This window comes from Pyrus communis, chromosome 14 (assembly GCF_963583255.1).
Source record: "Pyrus communis chromosome 14, drPyrComm1.1, whole genome shotgun sequence".
Classification (NCBI taxonomy): domain Eukaryota; kingdom Viridiplantae; phylum Streptophyta; class Magnoliopsida; order Rosales; family Rosaceae; genus Pyrus; species Pyrus communis.
The window spans coordinates 6,402,356-6,426,094 of NC_084816.1; the positions used below are offsets into that span (position 1 = coordinate 6,402,356).

General features: G+C 35.2%; 2 protein-coding genes across 2 annotated transcripts; one reads left to right on the forward strand and one right to left on the reverse strand.

The window, feature by feature from the left end:
• The first annotated feature begins 7,742 nt into the window (after nt 1-7,742).
• On the forward strand, nt 7,743-13,443 carry LOC137715998 (U-box domain-containing protein 13-like). Its single transcript, XM_068455388.1, has 4 exons — nt 7,743-8,150; nt 10,628-10,744; nt 11,080-11,535; nt 11,968-13,443. Exons 1-4 carry the CDS (start codon nt 7,854-7,856, stop codon nt 13,114-13,116), a joined length of 2,019 nt encoding a protein of 672 aa, XP_068311489.1. The 5' UTR covers nt 7,743-7,853; the 3' UTR covers nt 13,117-13,443.
• Nucleotides 13,444-15,279: 1,836 nt separating this feature from the next.
• On the reverse strand, nt 15,280-16,929 carry LOC137714274 (zinc finger BED domain-containing protein RICESLEEPER 2-like). Its single transcript, XM_068453522.1, has 2 exons — nt 15,898-16,929; nt 15,280-15,738 (listed from the first exon to the last, which is right to left on the reverse strand). Exons 1-2 carry the CDS (start codon nt 16,927-16,929, stop codon nt 15,280-15,282), a joined length of 1,491 nt encoding a protein of 496 aa, XP_068309623.1.
• Nucleotides 16,930-23,739: the final 6,810 nt, after the last annotated feature.

The window sequence follows — 23,739 nt, forward strand, 5'->3', positions numbered from 1 at the left end:
GAAGTGACATGGAACTGAAAAGTTTCCTATGTCCCCTTCGAGTAGTTATCATTTTTTTGTGATTGTTACTTCAATTCTTTATCTGGGAGAAGGGAGAGAAGGATAGAGGGAGAAGGTTGCAGAAGAGAGAGTGAAGAGAAAGAGGAAGAAAGAAATCTTCTTTTGCGTGAACAAGTTAAAAATACGTACTTATACATGGTATGGACACTATATGTACACAATATGAGCAAGATATGCTCACAGATTTGAGCCTAAACAAAAAATCTAAAGCTCACAGTTCTCTCTTCGAAATAAAAAAAAGGACACAATGAGCTGTGAGTTTTTAAAATTTATATGTGGGTATTTTCGTCATTCACTTTTGTGCATAGAGTGCCATGATCGGTTTCCCCTATTTTGGTCCAAAGATTAAGAAAATCACCTATTTATGTCAATTTCCCCTTAAATATATGACAATTTTGTAAAAATGGAATTAAAATTAAAAAAATGGAAAAGTAGGAAGTGGGAGAGAAATGGAGGAGTAAGGTTATATCATATGGGGTGAGGGAAGGAAAAAAAAACAACAAAAGCATGTTTGTGCAAAATTACATTAATGCCCATATTTTTCTTTCTTTTCTAATATTTTCTTTCAATTATGTACAAAAGGGTTAATAATAATGCACTTAATTTTTGAATTGATAAACAGAATTATATTAATATGCAGTTTAAATTATTTATTCTAGCCTTGATAATGTTTCTGTTTTTAAGAATTCACTGCCAGATTATTGTTTATATTTATAAATGGATATCAATGATTTTGCCGTTGCGTATTTTATGTACTCTAACTCCATAATGCACAATGAATAAACTTTATTTAGATTGTTGTTTGTGCATGACAGGACACTCTTTCAATTGCATAAGGTGTAATTCGTTTGTAGCCAACAAGAGTAGAAGATCAACTAAAACTGAATGCTTCTCTGAAAGGTGGGATGTAATATTTAGTATCGTTGCAACTAGATGATTCTTTCATGAACCATGAAAATGAAGATAAGTCATCCAAATTCAGAAAGAAGAACATACAAAATATTGGTGTTGATCAACTCAAAGAAAATATTACAACTCATGATACTATGGATCATTTCGTTGAACAGACATAAACTGGTATAGATTAGGTTACAATTCATGAAACTAAGGATCAAGCCATCCAGGTCCAGGAAAATGAATAAACAGAAGTTAGTTTTGATAAGCATGCAGAAAAGATTACAACTCATGCAACTGAGGTTAGGGTAACCAATTGGATTAAGGTTGGACTTCCAACTGCCATCACTGCTTTGATTGTCCTTATCGCTTCAGGTCAGCTTAGGGAATCCGTTTGTGATGTTGTTTAGTTTGGAGTAAAGGAATGGAATGACCTGTAGAAACAATGGTAGACAACAGTAAGACCATTGTGAGTATTTGTATATAATTTATATAATTAATATATTACATAATTAAATATATGTGTTTGGTTCAGTATTTGACTCGGTTTTTTAAACCCACCACTACTTCATGGATCCTCCCTTGCCTTCATCCTTCGTGCGTTCACTTTGGAAAAAAGTACCAGGAATCTTTGACAGTGCTCTTTATGTGTCAAGTCCTTATTTCATTGATCATTTTGATCACCCGACCTCTTATTGGTTTTAAAACCTCTAAATGGCAAAAATTATGCTACTTGGATTCGATCAAAGATGGCTTCATCGATGGCAGGGTCACGCCTTTCTCACTGAAGAAACAGCAAACCAGCTGTTATACTCGTTGGAATCGTAACAAGAAGATAATTATATTTCATGGATCATAGAAATGAGGGTCAAGCCATCCAGATTCAAAGACCATTTGCAATAAAACTCAATTAAGTTCTATTCCAATGCCTAAACTTAATTAACTCTTGTACTAAACAGTAAGAAAAATATCTTGTCTTTGTAACCCGTACACTAAGTTGTTAGAAGAGTAGTACTATATACCTATTTATTATCCAAATTAACGTAACAATATTCCATCTGTTCATGTCTGAGCCCACTCTATTACCACTCTATTACCTTATTTATTCACACTAAATTAAAATTATCACATGAGTTATTACCTAAGCCCGTAACCACATGACACGATGAGAAAATTAAGAAGGTCCAAAGCTCCAAGCTCTACCTATCTTTTGGTACAGGATCCAACTTCATCTAGAAAAAGTCCTAAATTTGCCGCACTTTGCTCCCGACATAAGCAAATGGAAGGAATGCTTCTAGGAAGGTCAGTTATGGAGGACTAGAGATCCAAGAAGAATAGCAAAAGAAAAGGAGAAATGAAAGCTTCACCAACGGTCGGATTAGTTATGTTATGATTTGCTCATTTGGATAGGTAACACTAACACATGTTTTTGTAAAACATTTCAGTTCTTTGCAGGTCCAGCACTACTAAGCTAGCACATAAAAATATCATCCGGACCGACCTTCCTTTTCAACAAAAAGACGACAAAGAAGTATAATAATTTACCATAAACTGAATTTCATATTCCTACAATCATAACCAAAGTTCATGCCGGTTGCATTGTTTTCAATTTCCGGTACAAAAACCATTATTTTCTTCTAATAATTTAGTGCAAATTGGATTTTTTATATATTTAAGTTTTAAGTTTATTAATAAACTCATTTGTTTACTTTAGTTTAAGTGTCGTGTTGCTACATGAAATTGTTTCATGTGCTTGGCACATTGCGTTGGATGCTTACAAAACATCATTATTCTAAGACCCACTTTAATTACATCATGGCGTAACGTTTTTATTATTCTGTAGGTAACGTATTTTATGTCAGAAAACCTTAACCAGACATTTCCGTCACGTCTCAAGTTGCATACCGCTAAGTTCTATGTCACGTAACATTAGTTTTTAATAGATTTTAATTGACAATATTAGTCACAGAATTTTCTAAATGCAAGAAATTCTCACTCTAGTTTTCTCATGCACACTAGTAGAAAAAAGCTCATCTATCACGGTTGATGTCCGTGGTAGATTGCAATCCACTACGAACACTGTGCCCGTTAGTAATCTGGATGTGATAGAAGGTCACATATTCTACCACGGGTTATGCCCATTGTCAATTGTAATATAACCACAGATTGTGCCCGTTGTAGATTAAGATCTAACATCACGTGCACTATAACCATTGTGGATTACAAATTGGCCACGGATAATGCCCGTTACAAAAAAAATTCTAATAATTCTTCGAAAAAAAAAATTGTTTAATAAAGGTATTATATAATATTTATAAACAAAATTACACATTTACTATAATATAACAATTAAAAAAAAAATCATAGATTTTGAACATTACAATTGTACACTAAACTAAAGTTAACAACAAAATGATGAGATATACAAGAAAAATACCAAACTATCCAAAGACCTCCAACAAATAAGGACATTTTCACTTGAAAACTTCACATTTCTTTGAACACCTCCAAACAAAGGACCTTGAGAATGAACTACTACCCTAATGCTTGAGCCTCAGCAATTGTTGCCTCTCTCTCTATCTAGATGGACATAAGCATATGGATCAAGAAAAAAAAAAAATTCTTGTACTTGTATAGGTAGAAATATACATTTGATCTCAATCAAGAAAAATGAATAGAGCTCTTAAAAAATTACATGTTCCTTTACCTGCTAGGATGCTCTCATACATACTTTAACAACCACTCTAGGCTCTGTCAAATGTAGCACATTGTCAGCTACGTTAATATACAATGATTATATTAAATTGCAATCGAAACTCTTAGGAACTTAAATGGAGAAATGAAAATGCGATCAAAATTCATGATATCAGAATTCATCCATACCCCTATGCATTCATGTAGATCATCACCTTCTGTTCTCACATGAGTTTGCAAAACCATGAAATCGCGTCAATGAGTAATTGAGAACTGGATGTGTGCGAGACTGAACTCGTTCACATACATCTCAAAACAAGTATCAATGTTTATACTTACTACATGACAACATATCAAATGACAGGAGCAGAAATCGGGAAAACATTGCCTAGGCCCTAATTAATCTCATGTTGTCAATAAATAAGGGGGACCATTATTCTTTTAGGACAAGGGGAAAGGTAAAATTCCCAAGTTTCCAACCTGTTCAATTGCAGCAGTCACTGTATCCAAAAGGGTGTTGGCAGTGTAACTATTTGACTGCATGAGAAGAAAAATAAACATACAAATTACTTTTACCTCAATACATAAATTAAAAGTTCCTTAACGAACTTGATGCTAAAGTAAAATGAATTTACATCACATCTTGTAACAATGTCGAGGGGGAAAACTGGGGATAATGGATAAATAGAAAATGGAGAATCGAAGAAAGCAATGAAAGTTGAAAACCAATGCACGGTTACAAATTTGTTTTCTTTGAGAACAAAAAACAAACACCTGGTGTGCAAGTCTGAAAGTTGAAAACCAAGCTTTGATGCTTCACTTGATGATTAAACCTTGATGGTGGTGAGCGCAGATATTAGAGAGGCGCACTGCAGTACCTGCTTTTCTCAGAAGTAGAATCGAAGAAAGCAAGCCAGACTAATTCATTAAAAATCATCTTACGTGACTCACTAGTCGAGACAAAGTGATGATTTGCAGACAAATATGGGAGAACTTGCCCGCTATTGGACAATTATAACTAAATCCAACCTATCATAATGAAATTGTCTATCCCTTCTAAACACTAAACCTTCTATGCTAACAAAAGAATAGACTTCAAATGCAAAATGTCTACATTCCATTTTGGGCACTCAAAATCACAACCCATACTCCACCTTATCACCTCTGTAAGCATAAACACCATCGCCATACCCGCATCAGGACCAACATTATACTGCTTCCCATATGGATCCAAACCCAAATTGGATCAGCTTCGGTTACATCCCCCATACTTATCATCTAAATAGGAGCCGTCGGAGCCATCGCCGTGATCGAATTTCAGAGAATTCTCATATGGATTTTCATATACAGAACACATACATGAGCATATTGGAACAAGCTTTGGGATTTTTACCTTATAGAAGAAGTTGCGGACTTGGGTGCGCAATAGACGGAAGGGAGGACGAGTTCACGAGGAACTCACCGGGTTTGCAATTAGAGATGGTTTTGATTCTGATTCTGAAAAGGTTGAATTGGGCTCGGTTATGCAAAGGTAGAGGCGTTTGGAAATTTCTGAAGAGGAACATAGAAGCTGCAAGAGAGAAATGAAAATGAGGAGGGAGAGCTAACGTGCTCTCTTTGAAAATAGGGAGTTAGAGATTTTGGGCGCCATGCCAAAATTCTGGCAGCCTTCCAAATTTTTAATCTCCTGCCTCTTCTAAATGTTTTCAATTATGGAGATAAAAACATCCACCACGGGCCAAGGCATGGTGAATTCACAAAAGACGATGTGATAGTTTGAATTAACCACTACGAGCATATCTCGTGGTAATTATGATATTTCATCACAGATATAAATGTCTGTTGTAGATTATTTGTTTTTAACAATGGGCCAAAATTTGATTGTGGTGGATTAATGTTATCTATCACGAGTTAAACTTGACCGTGATAATTGAATAGTTTTTATCACGAGCTAAATATGCCCATGATAGAATTGACGTGGTAGATGAACTGTTTTGTTCTAGTGGCAACTCATCAAATCTTAATTACTCTTATAACAAAGTCCAAATAGATATTGTACAAATTTTAAGCAGATGAAGGTTTACAATAGCTCCACAAAATGAGGAAGAATACTAACAAGACGCCACACCTGCTTATTTTGCATGACCAAAGATTCCCGTCGGTACTCAACACTAACCCTACCTAAATTCAATGACGAAGTCAAAAATTGTCGGAGAGATGAACGGAAATTAAAATAGTAAACCAAATTCTTTTAGATAGTAGACAATATTAATGTCGTTTGACCCAAAAACGAAGCCACATATATAGATGCAAGGAGGTCGTCGGAAATCGACCCAAGAATGTCGTTTGACAATAATAATCCCCTAGGTTTCTTTGCTCTAGGTGCATTTGAACCAAAGGGCAAGGCTTAATCAACCAAATGCAATGGAGTAAAATCTTTGAGGCGTATGTGTGCGTGTCTGTGTATATATATTTATCACAATCGGAATATTGTATTGCATTGGACTTCAAACAGCTCAGATTGTTCACATGCAAATGGAATAGTTGGAATTTGGATAGTGGTGGTGTTTACGCGTATGGTACGACTTTATCATAAATGGAAACCTAGGGCACTTGTTGGGTATTTTGCCATTTGGTAATTGAATATGTCCCACATTATATGCCATAATTGGAACGATTTCCAAATTCCAACCATACATGCATTGCATTTTATTTGCTTCTTTCTCAGTCTGCATATTTTCCTCTTTGGCTCGACTGCTCGACATGATGTGATTTCTCAAGTGGCGTGCGTGCTTCCAAGATGATCAATCAAATTATCAAGAGCTTACATGTTTTAGTGTGATATGCTACTTTATTTTTTTTTTTTTGTCAAACATATATATGCTATTTTATGAAATTTGTAATTTTGTTTTAGTGAAAACGATATCTTATCTAATTAGAAAGATAATTCTCAAATATGACGTCATGAAAAGACGTTGGAGGCTTCTCGAATCAAGTACAGACTTGACCAACATGTAGAGTGAATCTAGCTAAAGTTTCATTAGTAGGTTCTACCGTTTTAAAATATCATGAAATTTCCGTTGATTTTGACATTTCCCATGTAATTTCTTAATTAGTCTTTGTTCACTTATTATATTGTGAAGCTACGTACAAATTTGAGCCATTAATCAACTGAATTTTTACATCTAACATCTAATGACGGTTGGACAAGTCAGCGTAGTCTAATGGCAAGTTAAGCCGTATTAAAAAAAAAATTCTCCAACAATGAAGACCCTTTATTCTTGGAATCTTGCGCCCCCTGGTCAAATAAAATAAAATACATGTTACTTAGCACATTTTAGTTGTATTTCTCTTCAATTGTAAATGATAACTCTTAGGTTTAATTCTTATCGATGACAGGTTCGATACTAATTTATTGGGGTTGAACTATTGTATTGTTTAGCCTTCCACCTGTTAATGTAAATACATTGAAAAATTAAATACTTTGCCTAATCAAATTGTGTAGCATATTTTCTTATGGCTCATATGAGGTTGAAGGATTAATCGAGACAAACTATCCAATGCAAAGAAAACTATAATTAGGTACGGAATAGGCGTGTATACTCACAATAGCAATGTTCTTAATTAACTTTATGAACTTCTAGAGTTGTTTATGTGAGTTTGATTATCCAACGATCGAACGACAGATATTACAAGTTGAATTTGAGACATTACAAGACGAATTTAAATCATTTGTTTAAGTGAGCGAAGAAAAATATTACCGAAACAAAAAAACCTAATTGGCATTTTAAACTTGTTGTCAGGCTGCAGAGAAACATCTGTCGTGTTGTGAGACACAACTATCCCCTCTGACATTTACCAGCGGTAGTTTAACCAAATTAACCGTCCGCCGCCCACCAAAAGACAACACCAACCAAACAAAACTCCAGAAGCGCAGTCGTCCAAGTCCACACAGCACACCTCTGGTTAATTCCCCAACCCAACTCCTAACTCAACTCAAACCCTGGTTAAGTCCCGAGTCAGCGACTCAGTCCGACTCGGAGGCGCGCCACATTAAAAAACACACTCCCCCGCTCTCTATCTCCCCCCTCTCTCTAAAACTCTCTCTCTCTCTCTCACGAGATACGACCAAAAACCTGCTGTCATTTCAACCCTCCGGCGAGTCCAGGTTCCTCAGACGCAAAACTCCACAAAACAGTGCTGTTATGGCCGAGATCGGTGGTGACCCAGCTATGGAGGAAGACAGGGGAGCTCTGGTGCAGAGCCTGATCGACACGATCAACGAAATAGCTTCGATCTCCGACTACAGGTGTGTGGTCAAGAAGCAGTACTGCAATTTGGCGAGGAGGTTGAAGCTGCTGACCCCAATGTTCGAGGAGATTAGGGATAGCAAGGAGGAGGTCTCTCAGGACACTCTGAAGGCCTTGCTTTCGTTCATGGAAGCTCTGGCATCGGCCAAGGAGCTGCTCAGATTCGGAGGCGAAAGCAGCAAGATTTACCTGGTGTGTGCGTATCTTTCGATTCTGAACTTCTTTCTTCTTTGCATTTTGTGTTTGATTGTTGGTGTGGATGATTGTCTTGGTTTTGATTTTGATTATCCGTTTTGGTTGCTGAGAAAATGCGGGAAGTTGAAGGGAAATGGAGGAAAAGATTGTTGATTTTGAATTTGGAAAGTGGTGTATTTCTTACTTACTTTTGACTACTGTGGAAGCACCCAAAGCAATAACATTTCTAAGTTGAAAACTTAGATCTAAGCTAAGATTAGCAAAACAGTTGGGTTAGGCCTTGCTAGATTGAATTTTACTTTTGGATGAATAAAGCTGAGGATTAATGGTTTAATTTCTTATCCGTTGCCGCATTATTCTCAGCAATCGAATCGACTTCTTTTCGCTACCAAATGGTTCTGAAACTGATTTCATTTGCTTCTTTCAGTGCTTAGTACATCTTCAAAAACATGATTCCGTTATTTTCCCGAAAATTTGTGACGATTTGAATTATGCACTCTTTAGTATTCAGACGAAAGGCTTGAGTGAATTTGTTTTGATGAGAATAATTCCATACATGCTCACCTTTTTGAGTTTGGAATTGGATAGAAAGTTCCCAAAAAGATTCCGTTAAAAAAAAAAAAAATTCTGTCTTTTGTTTTGGGTCTTTGTTTTGGCTATAATTTTATTAGATCTTGGGGATTTTGCATATCTTAGCAGCAAACGAAAATAGGATGTCATATTAACAAATCTCAATTTATATAAATTTCCCCTTGTAAGAATAAAATGTCTTTGCATTGATTTTTTAGAGTGTTGCTTTCTGAAGTTTGTGATGTTCCCATGATTCTATCACGGGTCCTTACTGCTTGATTGTTTTTGTCTCCCTCATTACTGATTGTACCGAGATATAGTACTTTAGCATTCTTGCGTCTCTTGTTATGGGTTAGACTTTTGTATGTCTTCACGGCTTCACCAATTGGATGGCTGAATGGTCATGTTGCTTCAGTATTAAGGTCTAAGAGGCTGTGAATGGAATTTTCAGGTCAACGGAATACTATTGGTTGGTAGTAAAAACCGAGAATCAATACAATGGTAGGATATTCTTAGCTGTTGATGTCATCTCTAAGTGAACCAGATTTTTGTTGTTCTCGGTCTTGCTTTTATTTGTGGATGAAATTTGGTAGTTTGATGTTGCACCGCTTTTGGAGGAGATATTTAAAATCATTTGTGGGTGAAAGAAGAACATGTTGAATTTAGTAGTTCTTGAAAACCACCACTTATGGAATCATCTTGTTAAGTGTGTTCTAGTTGTTAATTTGGTTGTTTGGTGTTGGGGTTTCTGTATGATTGATGATTCTGCCACAAAATTTTGGGAAAGCGTCACTACTTTTGTTTTGGGCAGAAAAAGGTTTAAACATCCAGCTTCCATGAACTGAGGATTGAGCTATCTTCTGGCATTAAACTTGTTCACCGAAAGCTGTATTAAAACAAGATGGCAAAGAGTTCTGATGTTTTCAACATGTTCTTCTAGGTTGATAACTTCAATTTAATAACATAGTGGAAAATGGCCACCAGCTGTTGAAAAGGGTCGCATACTGTTTGTGGAGCTCTGAGAATGAATTTGACACTTTTTAGAATGCTCTGAATGCTACAGGGGTGATTCTCTAGACATGGTTTATGATCAACCAGAAACACCATCTCTCCTTTGGGGTTTCTGAATGCCTAGTCTCAATCTCTCTTGCTCCCTCTCATGTTATCTGGTCATTCTTATTTTCTCTGTTATTCAAAAAATAGCAAGAAAAAGTGATAAGCATCCTGAACCTACAATTTTCCAGCAATGGTGGAATGTAGGGTTTTTGGGTTTGAGGAGTAATATTATTTTATAGTTCAAAAGAGTCAGGAAGGGAATAAGATGGCTAAAAATATGTTCTCAGAAATAAACTTTAGATGAGTTGGCTAAACAAACTGGAGTGTTCCCCAATCTCAGTATAGTGGTTGAGATTTGAACTTCAAGTCTCACTAAAACCATTGTCTTAGTGAATAGGGAGGTGATTTTCACACGCCCTTCTTAGATTCTCGCACACCGCTCTTTATTTCTGGTCATCAGATTGATTTAATCAAACAAAATCAACGGCCATGATTAAATAGGGGTGTGTAGGAGGCTAAAAAGGGTGTGTTTATCATTTATGTCACCAGATTGTATAATTTTGATAGAAATACTGAATTACATTTTCCAATTGGTAAGAAACATGCTTGTGAGTAGGCTTTTTTATGTTACAAACTCTTGGTTGTTTTATATCATAAGGTTCATATGTCAATGTCCTTTTGCTTTCTATCCTTTGCTTGGGCTCTGTTGGATATGTGCTGTGTTTCACTTTAGGTATGTTTATTAATATATTCTAACTATGAAATTAGAACTTCTATTCAGATGATGCCTTGATTATTACTCTCTCTCTTGTTCTCTCTTGCCTGAACCTCTTACATCATACTTGTAGGTTTTGGAAAGGGAGCAAATTATGATGAAGTTTCATGAGGTGACAGCTCGATTGGAGCAAGCTTTAAGTGGACTTTCCTATGAAAATCTTGACATATCTGATGAAGTTAAGGAACAGGTATATATTCATCACTGAACATTCCTGTCATTGTTTTGGGATGTGGTGTGATAACAAGGGATCACAATGTAATAGCTATCTTATATTTCTGAATTTGGCCTTGACTTCTTTGGGATCCTTGTCATGTATTGTTAAAATGAGATGCCAGATTTTTCCTTGCGCAATTCTTTAATTATCTTCTCTAAAATTTATTAAAAGATCTTTAGTGTATGAACGATCCACTCACACAGACATGTAACAACACAATGGCTTGAAACTTACACCAGTTTGTGGTAAAAAAAGAATTTTAGATTCTTGAGTGTTTAATATATTCTTCAACTGTATCTGTCTTCCAGGTTGAGCTTGTTCTTGCTCAGTTTAGAAGAGCCAAAGGAAGGTTCGATTCGCCTGATGTTGAGCTCTATGAAGATCTATTGTCCATTTACAGTAAAAATGAGGCAGCAACAGATCCAACTGTCCTAATAAGATTGGTCGATAAGTTAGAATTGACAGGGATAGCTGAACTGACACAAGAATCACTAGCCTTGCATGAGATGGTTACTTTCAGTGGTGGGGATCCTGGGGAGAGCATCGAGAAGATGTCAATGCTACTGAAAAAAATTAAGGATTTTGTACAAACAGAAAATCCCAACATGGATGCTCCTGCAGCAGAAAAGAATATATTAGCAAGTTGCAGTGGGCAAGCATCCACTGACAAGAATCAAAAAGTCCCCCCAGTTATACCAGATGATTTTCGTTGCCCAATATCTTTGGAGTTAATGAAGGATCCCGTCATTGTTTCAACAGGGCAGGTATATCATGCTTGCTCTTTGATACCAAGAACTCAATTGCACCATAATTATCCCTTTTCCTTTTTCCTTCTTTCACGGGATGTTATTAGATTTCTTTTTCCATTCCTTATTTGTGTCAGATGTCAATAATGGGATGTTAATAGATGTCTTCTCGTAGAAAGGTTGTTATATTGAAATTTGTTTGCTATGAATCTATGATGTATCCAGTTGTTGGATCAATATGTCCTCCATATGCAATCAGCTTGGATTGTCTTATGTTAGTTCCGTTGTATGGATTTTCAGAAACAAACCAGAACTTTTTGACTGGGGGGCTGAAAAGATGTCATGCAGATTGGATACTTGTATTAATTTTTAAATTTTAAGTCCACGCCCAGGACTTGCAGTCCATCATGCTGCCACTAATTTAAAAGATTTTGTTTTCCACTGCTGCAGACATATGAACGTTCCTGTATTGAGAGGTGGCTGGAAGCAGGTCATGGGACATGTCCGAAAACACAACAGAGCCTATCTAACACCACCCTCACGCCGAACTACGCTTTACGTAGCCTCATTGCCCAGTGGTGCGAGGCAAATGGCATTGAACCACCAAAAAGACCCAATTCTCGACCTAATAAAACTGCATCCGCCTGCTCGCCAGCAGAACGCACTAAGATTGGAATTCTCCTCCACAAGCTGATGTCAGTAAACCCCGAAGACCAAAGGTCTGCTGCGGGTGAAATCCGCCTTCTTGCCAAACGTAATGCAGATAATCGTGTGGCTATTGCTGAAGCTGGTGCAATACCCCTGCTTGTAGGCCTCCTTTCAACCCCCGACTCCCGCACCCAAGAGCATGCTGTGACAGCACTCCTCAACCTTTCCATATGTGAGGATAACAAAGGAAGCATCATCTCCTCTGGAGCAATTCCTGGTATTGTTCATGTCCTCAAGAATGGAGGGATGGAAGCACGGGAAAATGCAGCTGCAACCCTTTTCAGCCTTTCTGTTGTGGATGAAAATAAAGTTAGAATTGGTGCTTCAGGAGCCATTCCGCCACTTGTTAAATTGCTGAGTGAAGGTACCCAAAGGGGGAAGAAAGATGCTGCAACTGCACTTTTTAACTTGTGCATTTATCAAGGTAACAAGGGGAAGGCAGTAAGGGCTGGTGTTGTTTCGACCCTAATGAAGCTGCTGACAGAACCTGGAGGTGGAATGGTGGATGAAGCACTTGCCATTCTAGCAATATTGTCTAGCCACCATGAAGGGAAAGCGGCCATTGGAGCAGCTGAAGCTGTGCCTGTTTTGGTTGAAGTTATTGGGACTGGATCTCCCCGAAACAGAGAAAATGCAGCTGCAGTTTTGGTGCATCTTTGTTCTGGAGACCAACAACATATAATAGAGGCTCAGAAACTCGGGGTGATGAGTTTGTTATTGGAGTTGGCACAAAATGGCACAGATAGAGGCAAGAGAAAGGCTGCGCAGTTACTTGAGCGAATGAATCGGTTTGCTGAGCAGCAGATGCAGGCGCAGGCCCAGGCACAAGCCGAGGCTCAGTCTGAGACCCAGTCACATCCACCCACTACTACAAATGCCATTGGCAGATGATAGTTTTTTGTTTTCTCGGTTTCTTTTGTTCTTTTCAAGCATCAAAAGAAGCGGGTTTGCTTTGGCAGGGGAGGAAGGTGGAAGATCGCCTTCCAAACCTGTTAAGTTATTCATTTCATTTTATTTGTGTGGGATGATACTATACTTTGAAGGGGTTCTTTATAAAGAGCAACATGGGTAGGAAGGGGGGCAAAGGTAAAAACAAAAGGAAGAAGAGGAGGAGGGGGCTGAGATATACCTGACGTGATATGTACCAAATTGTAACATGTGTATGACTGCTGTAATCATCCTCAGTTTTAGTGAAGCGATGTTGCTTATATTCAACATGAACTACGTTTGTGCAAAGTTTTTGTGAATGTTGGGCTCATAAAAGGAAGAAGCTATTTATCTCAAGTTCTGCAGTTGGTCTGCTGCAAATTGCAATCAACAGCATCTTAGGTTATGTGCAATGCTGGCCACGATTGGTCAGTAGGATTGGATTGAAATAAATAACCCAGTTATATTCAGGTATGCTGAAGGAAGAAATGAAAAAATGTGTTCAACTTTGATGGCAGAAGATGGATTACTCGTTAAGGAAACTTATCCATTCTATGTCCCTCAAAACCAAAATGGACGGATTAGAATTAGAAGGGATGAGTTTTTTTCATGTCTAAACTTCTTTTAATCCCTTGAAATGAAAATGATTCGCCTGTACCTTCTATTTCAATCCAATCCTAGAGACCAAATGAAGTCATAGTTCCTATGCCTTTAGATTCTGTTTGTTACACTGGATTGACTTGGATTAGAATGGGTTCAAGATTTGACTTCCTCCAATGTAATAGAGAAAACAAACACGTGGTCCTAGCATCTCTAGTACAAACTGAGCCACTTTAAATGGATTCAATTAACCGGCCTAAAGTCGAAATACCATTGATCTAGCATGATAGAGCTACATAAGCCTCCACCCTCTCCACCACAAAATTCATTCAAGCCCTGGCAGGGGGTTGGGGTGGCGCCGCTGCCGAGGCTTGACTAATTATTATTTGGTTAACCATATTTTACGTTCTTTAGGGTTTGGGTGATTTCAAAATGGACCAAAGTTTTAATTTTTTTCATATTACTAGGTCTGGCAAATGGGTTGTGTCTATCGTGTTCGTATCGTTTTTGTGTAACATCTGTTATTTTAATGGGTCGTGTCGTGTCACATCCGTTATCTTAACGGGTCCTTAACAGGTCGAGTTACTTTACCCGTTAAGAATTTTTTTTTTTCCTTAAATTTGCACATACCACACATTGCCACATAAATATTACTTCAAAACATTAAAATACATTTGTTGTTTAAGTACTACATCTATACTCGAAAATAAGAGTCTAATAAAAAAATTATACATACACTAATAATCTATTACAAATATTAAATGTGCAAGGATATACAAAATGAAAGAGTTTTTGTTTTCAAGGTTTGTGAAGCCTCTGTCAAAAGTTTAAACCTTGCCAATGGAACTCAAAGCTTGCATGTTATTCCTTTTACAAAATCCTCAATTTACATCGATCATCATGAGGAAATTGTATTGAAACTTTGGCTTGATCTATTGCCTTCAAGAGTTATGTTGATGATGTTTTCAGTAAGGTTTTCCACGTCAAAACTCTCTTTCGCATAAACTAAGTATAGAAAAACCAAACATTAAAAATCATTCAAATTATGAGTAGTTTACCAAAGCAATTATGAAAAGAAATAAAACAATAGTACTATACCATATAAAAATATATTACCTCATTTTCCAAATAGCCAATCTCATGTGCACAACAAAGCTTGAACTGTTTCCGGTAACAATGAACTACGATACTAATCTAGTACTCTACCCCTAATACTAAATGCAGATTCAGATGCAACAATTGAAATGTGAATTGTTAACACATCTCGTGCTAACTGAGAAAGTATCGGATAATGAAAACACTTCATTTGCCACCAAGAAAGAACATCAATGTCTATTTTTCTATCTATTCTTTTATCCTCTAAATACTTCTGCAATTCAATTTTTTTCAATCGAACTTGAACCATCGTAATTATCAAAATCCTACATCATAAACGATCATGCATCATGTCAATTTCAAATATAATATCAAAACTTTTATAATACTAATACTACAATCTACAAATATATAAAGTAAATAAAAACAAACTTAGGTTACCTCAAAGAGAACATCTACAGATTCTGTTTGATGATTAGGCACTGAATTCAGTGGAGTATTTGAATTATCAAGATGCGGAAGTTTTTCCAAGTACACACTAAAAAGATCATTCAATTTGTCATTAACCTTTGTAAATTCAACCGAATTCACACCATGAAGTTTTGTGTAAGCCCAATCCGCAAAATGCAATTTATAACGAGGGTCTAAGATGATTGCAATTGCCAAAATCAAACTGTACTCTAACCAATACTTCTCAAACTTCATGTACATGTAAGTCCCCATCTTATTCATGAAACTTTCAGTGTCATTCATGGCTGCCTTAATTTGAAGTTGGATTACGAACACCTTAGGGAAGAATAAATTTGATGTAAGGTACTTTGTCCCAGAGAATAAGCACGTAACCTCATAAAAGTACCCAAAAAACTTGGAAATCTTCATTATTTTATCCCACTATTAAGAAGAATGACAACTAGTAAAATTGGAATCACTCAACCCTAAATAAATCAAAGCATATCAATAGAAAATTGCACTATCTAGCATAATATAGGTTGATTTCCATCTAGTAGGGACATCTTGTCTCAAACCTCTCATACTATCCAATATCCTTACTTGTCTAACACATTCATAAAACTTTAGTTTCCTAGCCTTAGAGCCCTTTATATACTTGATGCATTCACGAATTTCTATCACCAAATGATCAATTTCTTTAAGTCCATCTTGAACTATCAAATTCAAGACATGAGCACAACAACGCATATGAAAGAGGTCACCATTCATCACGAGAAGACTTCTAAAATTCAATTGATTCTTCAAAATGCAAACAAAAGAAATATTAGAAGAAGCATTATCCAAAGTAATAGAAAATAACTTCTTCTCAATCCCCCACTCAGTCACCAATGCATTAATTTTCTCAGATAATGCAATACCAGTATGAGGATGTGGCATGTAACAAAAACTTAAAATTCTCTTATGCAATTTCCAATCTTTGTCTACAAAGTGAGCAGCAAGAGCAAGATACCCATCAGTGCGTTGCGAGGTCCATAAGTCTAATGTCAAACAAATTCTACCTTCAACTGAGCCTAACAAATTATGAAGCCTTTGTTTTTCATTTTTGAACATCCTCAACACACAGACTTTAATTGTATTTCTACATGGTGACTTAATATCAGGATATATATATGCAAATAAAGCCCTAATTCCCTCATATTCAGAAAAACTAAAAGGAAGATTATGCTTGATGATGACCTTTACCAATAAGCTATGGAATACCACAAGATCAAAGTTTTGGGAACAGAATTCAGACACCGACAATAATCCACCAGTCTGTCCAGGGCATGTTTTCAAATGTCTATTCATATTACTCGTCCCATGATGACTATCATCTATTACCAGTTTCTTACAATCTTTACATTGAGCACGACTTTTACCATCTTCAAAAATAGTAGTCAATTTGTTGAAAGTTTTCCAAACAGGAGACCTGAGTGTTCGCTTACCTAATTTGATCACCCTAGCCTTTTTCTTTGCCGGACTTGTATTTGTATCTTCTGTATTTTCACTTCCATGATCAGGTTGTAATCCCATTGTCACTTCCACTGACCCTCCATCACTAAGGTTCGTAAAATCTTGCTCTACAACATACATTGCTTCAAGAAAGAAAAACAAAACTGTAAAATCTTGCTCCTACCAATTTCATACCATATCATATCTATTTCAATTTCACATATATAATTGCACTCAAACAATAAGCAAATAGTAAGCAAATTTCCCATATCCATATCAATTGCACTGGCAAACGCTAAACAATAAGCATCTTCATATATAAGAGTTTTTATCATATATAGCCAAAATTTACTCTTCAAATTCATAAATATCATTTTTTTATAAAACAATTCAAATATAGCCAAAAGTTGCCTTATTTGGGTAACCCTTTGTTTAAGACCTCATGTGCAGAATCATGAGAGCATACAATCGCAATTTCCATCAAAATGAATAGTTGCATAATATTATTTAAAAATATGTAGAAACTGTATATAAAAAAAAAACATAATTTTTCTGAAAAAATACCAATTAATTAGCACACAAGAATATTCAAAAGTTATAGTTTTGTGAAATTTTCATCATCGTCTTGATTGTAGGCTTGTATATTAAGAAATTAAATTGATAATTTGATTGACTTAATTTCCATTTGAATAAATACATCTTCATAAAATGTTTAATTTCATCATGCTCCTCTTTCTATCTTAAACCATTAAAATGAAAAAGAACAAAGAAGGAATTTCAGAAACAAAAATTTCAGAGTCCCTATTCAAAATCCCTAATTCAGAAACCTGAATTTCAGAAATTCTTAATTTCAAAAGCCCTAATTTAGAAACCCTAATTTCAGAAATTCCTAATTCCAAAAGCTCTAATTCAGAAACCCTTGAGTTTATTGCAGGAATTTCTTACCTTGTGCAGTGAGGAGGAGTGCGGACTGAGATCGAGAGCTCGATTCAGGAGCTGGATTTGGGTGGTACTGGTATGGACAATGGGTGAACCGGTGAAGTCACGATTTAGGTGAGGAGTGAGGATTGACAGAGTGACTGAGTGTGGGTGACAGTCTGGGAGAGGTCGAGGACGACGAGGAGGGTGAGCCGGTGAGGTCATTGATTTGAGACTGAGGTGAGGCTCGTGAGGAGGGTGAGGCGCTGCCGCGTGAGGTCAAAGTCGATCGAGAGAGACAGAGAGAATGATTTGAGTCTTTGACTCTCTGAGAGTTAAGTTAATGAGAGAGAAGAGGAATAGCCTACAATGGACGGCTGAGATTAAATCTCAGCCGATCCAATAGTTATCAAATTTTTAAATTTAATTTAATATATATATATATATATATAATTATATTATGGATGGCTGAGATTAAATCTCAGCCGATCCAATGGTCATCAATTTTTTAAATTTAATTTAATATATATATAATTATTATAGTTTTTAGGGGTATAAAATTGTTAAATTAATGTATATATAATTATTATAGTTTATTCATACTTTTATTAAGTATAACGTAAGATTTTGTGGTATCCACTAGTATAAATATTTTAAATTGAAGATCGAATTCATTCTTTGTAAAATCAGAGTTAAAATAACCGTTAAATCGTGATTTTTCTTTTTATAACCATTGAAAAGTTTTGTCCTGTTACTTGATCTCAGAATGTTTGTTTTTTGCAATTTTTGGTGTATGCGATCTCCAAGTATATACAAACATGTTTGACGGTTTGATCATTAAAACTAGTTTCGTAGAATGCGTATCCCATCAAAACAATATATTCACTAACATTTAAGAGTTTATTCATACTTTCATTAAATATAACATAAGATTATGTGGTATCCACTAGTGTAAATATTTTAAATTGAAGATCGAATATAATCATTGTATTCATATAGGGTCAAGGAGTGTAGTTGTAAAAAATCATCAAAATTAGAGTTAAAATAACCGTTAAATTGTGATTTTTCTTTTTATAACTGTCGAAAAGTTTTGTCCCGTTACTTGATCTTAGAATGTTTGTTTTTTGTAATTTTTGGCGTATGCAATCTCGAAGTATATACAAACATGTTTGACGGTTGCATCATTGAAACTAGTTTCGTAGAATGCGTATTCCATCAAAACAATAGATTCACTAACACTTAAGAGTTTATTCATACTTTCATTAAGTATAACATAAGATTTTGTGGTATCCACTAGTGTAAATATTTTAAATTAAAGATCAAATATAATCATTGTATTCATATAGGGTTAAGGAGTGTAGCTGTAAAAAATCATCAAAATTAGAGTTAAAATAACCGTTAAATCATGATTTTTCTTTTTATAATTGTCGAAAAGTTTTGTCCCATTACTTGATCTTAGAATGTTTGTTTTTTGCAATTTTTGGCGTATGCAATGTCGAAGTATATACAAACTTGTTTGACGATTGCATCATTGAAACTAGTTTCGTAGAATGCGTATCCCATCAAAACAATAGATTCACTAACACTTAAGAGTTTATTCATACTTTCATTAAGTATAACATAAGATTTTGTGGTATCCACTAGTGTAAATATTTTAAATTGAAGATCGAATATAATCATTGTATTCATATAGGGTCAAGGAGTGTAGCTGGCAAAAATCATCAAAATTAGAGTTAAAATAACCGTTAAATCGTGATTTTTCTTTTTATAACTGTCGAAAAGTTTTGTCCCATTACTTGATCTTAGAATGTTTGTTTTTTGCAATTTTTGGCGTATGCAATCTCGAATTAAATACAAACTTGTTTGACGATTGCATCATTGAAACTAGTTTCGTAGAATGTGTATCCCATCAAAACAATAGATTCACTAACACTTAAGAGTTTATTCATACGTTCATTAAGTATAACATAAGATTTTGTGGTATCCACTAGTGTAAATATTTTAAATTGAAGATCAAATTCAATCATTGTATTCATATAGGGTCAAGGAGTGTAACTGTAAAAAATCATCAAAATCAGAGTTAAAATAACCGTTAAATCGTGATTTTTTTTTATAACCGTCGAAAAGTTTTGTCCTGTTATTTGATCTCTGAATTTTTATTTTTTGCAATTTTTGACGAATGCGATCTCGAAGTATATACAAACATGTTTGACGGTTGGATCATTGAAACTAGTTTCATAGAATACGTATTTCATCAAGTTCAATGGTGTGTGTGTGTGTGTGTGTGTGTGTGTATATATTAATTGGATTTAAATATATTTATTTTGTACGTATAATTGATGTAGTATCCCACATCGTCCGTGAGGGCGTGGTCTTTGGGCCTTATATGTACATGCCTGGTGGTACCTTTTGAGGAGGCCTTTTGTGGTGGGAGATGTGGTCTGCGGACTAACACTCGGCCACAAGAACAAAACCGTGCGGTAGCCTGGTGTCTGCGACCTAGTCCAGGCCAGGAATGCCAAAGCGGACAATATCCTCAAGGCGGGAGACCGGGATGTGACAATTTGGTATCAGAGCCAGACTCACGGCCGTGGTGTGCCGACGAGGACGTCGGGCTCCCTAAGGGGGGTGGATTGTAGTATCCCACATCGCCCGTGAGGGCGTGGTCTTTGGGCCTTATATGTACATGCCTGGTGGTACCCTTTGAGGAGGCCTTTTGTGGTGGGAGATGTGGTCTGCGGACTAACACTCGGCCATAAGAACAAAACCGTGCGGTAGCCTGGTGTCTGCGACCTAGTCCAGGCCAGGAATGCCAAAGCGGACAATATCCTCAAGGCGGGAGACCGGGATGTGACAATTGACCGGTACACGGAGTAGTACATCACGTGTCATTATAAAAATAATGGGATATGTGTGATAAAAAGTTAATAACTTAAAAAAATAAAATTTCTCAACTTAAAAAAATAAAATTTCTCACCCACTTCTATTAAAACACATGGTGTATTATTTGTGTTCCCGTTACAATGAAAATTTTCTGAAGCAAAAAAAAAAGGAGAGTGAGGTAAATGACGTACACGTGTCAGGAACACAACTGTCGGATTTTATCCTAACAATAACAAGTGCGCACTTGAGAGACCACGATGGAAAAACCCACCCTACTAGTAGCAAACAAAATTGAAAATACCACTAGGTCCCATCTTTCCCTCTCTTTTTTGTTTCATTTTCAGTTTTTCTTATAATTTTCATTTTTCTCTCCTTTTTTCTTCAAACAGCGGCATGATGCATATTAATTATTATGGTTTTTAGGGGTATAAAATTTAATTTAAAATTTAATATATATATATAATTATTATAGTTAATTTAATATATATATATATATTTATTATAGTTTTTAGGGGTATAAAATTGTTAAATTAATATATATATAGTATTTTTGTAGGGTTATAAAATTATTAAATTAATATTCTGCTTATTGTGTATCGTGTTACCCACGTGTATACCCAAACCAACCCGTTATCTTAACATGTGCTTATCGGGTTACCCGATAACGATCCGATTCGTTATCGTGTCGACCCGAACACTTGTTAATTTCGTATCGTGTCGTGTCGGGTTATCAGATCGTGTCAGGAATTGCCAGGCCTACATATTACATCTTGAGGTATTGAAATTCCATCAATTTGTGCCTTCAGTTTAATTAAGTGTATGATACTTCTTTTAATTGATGGCCTAGTAAGCTTGAGACTCTTATATTGGCTATCGTGTAAACCACATTTGCACACAATGACAAAATACTCATCAATTTAATGAATGTTCTAAGAGATAAAAGGTATAAGTTGATACAATTTCAAAATCTCAAGGTGTAATGTGAGAAAGTTGAAGCCTCATGGTCCATTTTGGAAATCAGCTCAAGCTTGAAACATGAAAAATGTAGTTATAATCCTTTATTGTTTATTTGAACATTTCTAGCGAATAGAAAACAGTAGTTAATGAACGTCAGTTCGGAAAATCCATTCTTTTTAATACAAGAGACTAGATGCAGTACACACTATGTGTGTGATTTAAAATTGGAGAAATTAGGTTCGTGTCTCTATTTTTACTACTCCATTGATTAAAACCTTATTCCTTTTCAATTTTTGATCAAGGTCCTTAGGTTTTAATAAACATCATTAATTATTTTAATAATAAAATATTTTTTTATTTCTAAATATATTCATTTAGTATTATATGTGACATCCCACATCGCCCAGGGGAGTGATCCTTATATGTATATCCCATCCCTACTTAGCACGAGGCTTTTTGGGAGCTCATTGGCTTCAGGTTCCGTAGGAACTCCGAAGTTAAGCGAGAAGGGGGCTAGAGCAATCCCATGATGGGTGACCCACTGGGAAGTTGCTCGTGAGTTCCAAAAAACAAAACCGTGAGGGTGTGGTCGAGGCCCAAAGCGGACAATATCGTGCTACGGTGGTGGAGCGGGCCCGGGAAGTGGTGCCGCCCGGGCCGGGATGTGACATTATAAATGTTACATTTGGTATATTTATATTTATGGTTAAATTTTTTATCATATATTTTTATTTTTAGTTTGTACCCATTTTTAATTTGCAACCCATTTTTAATTTGTACCAATTTTTTCTCAGTTTTAATTTGTACCCATATATTAATTTCATTTTGTGCCCATAGTTTTTTAAAGTTTAATTTGTATTTGTACCCATATTTTTTTAAATTTATTTGTATCCATTTTCAATTGTGCTAAATGTACCCATGCTAATTGTATGTATTTATTTTATGTTTCAAAATATATCAGTAGTTATTTTTTAAAATATGTTAATAATTATGTGGGTAGATTATTTTCTTGCTGTAATTTTGTGAAGGACAATATTACTCTAATATATATTTTTAAGTATTTATTATATTTTGAAAATATTATTTGAATTTGTTTAAATTTCATAATTTGTGGGACATTAAATGCATAATGCATGAGTTAAATATCTTAAATGATGTTAAGGACCTTGATCAAAATATTTAAACAAATAAGGTTTTAGTCTAACAATTAAGTTGATCAAGGACCGTAACAATGACCCTTTAAAATTTTAAAAAGAATTAAATTAAATTTATGTAAAAAAAAAAAATTGGTGGATTGGGGAAGTTAGAAAAAGTGGGGAAAAAAAAGTAGATGTGGGTGGGTGCAAATGAGAGAGAGAGAGAGAGAGTGAGTTTAGATATTGCTAAGATGGCACAGTTGTGAGGTTAAAAAAAAAAGTAAAAATTTATTTGTGTAAAATTACTATAATGTCCAATTTTTCTCTTTTCTAATATTTTCTTTTAGTTTTGTATAAAAGGGTATAATAGTAATTTTATTGAATTTGACAAATAGAATTCTATTAATATATAGTTTAGATCCAAATATGGGGAGGGAATTCTAAGAAAATCCATTTTTTCTTTTAAAAAGACTAAATTTAATTATTGTTGCTGTGTATGTTTTAATCATTAGAATAGTCTAAATGTAGATAAAAGCACAAAAACTAAATGCAAAGACTCGTATTTCCTAAACACTCACACTTCCTGAAAACAAAACAAAAACTGTCGCACTTTGATTGAATAAAGTAATTACATTTATATGCATGTAGTAACTGGCTCATTATAAATGTCATAGAACTTAAATCACAGCTACATAACTAGAGTAAAGTTTTTTTGCCAGACTGCAAAGTAAAGTTTTCTTGCTAGACCGCAGAAATAAACATAAAGTAAATAATTGATGACATATATTTTGTAGTTTGAAAAGAGAACAATTTATATAGAAACAAGATAGTGCTGTCACATATTCATTTTTACCTTTTATACATCCTTGTTAATTTTTGGTCATTAATCTTCTCCAATTCATTTGATCTGATGACCAGGAATTAAAAGGAACGTGTAAGAAATAAAAATAAATGTATGGATAGCACTACCGTATAACTGTAGTCTATATATATCGAAGTCCATGAATGAAGTATTAATAGAAAAAGCCTACTATTTGGTTCACAAATAGAGTTCCCT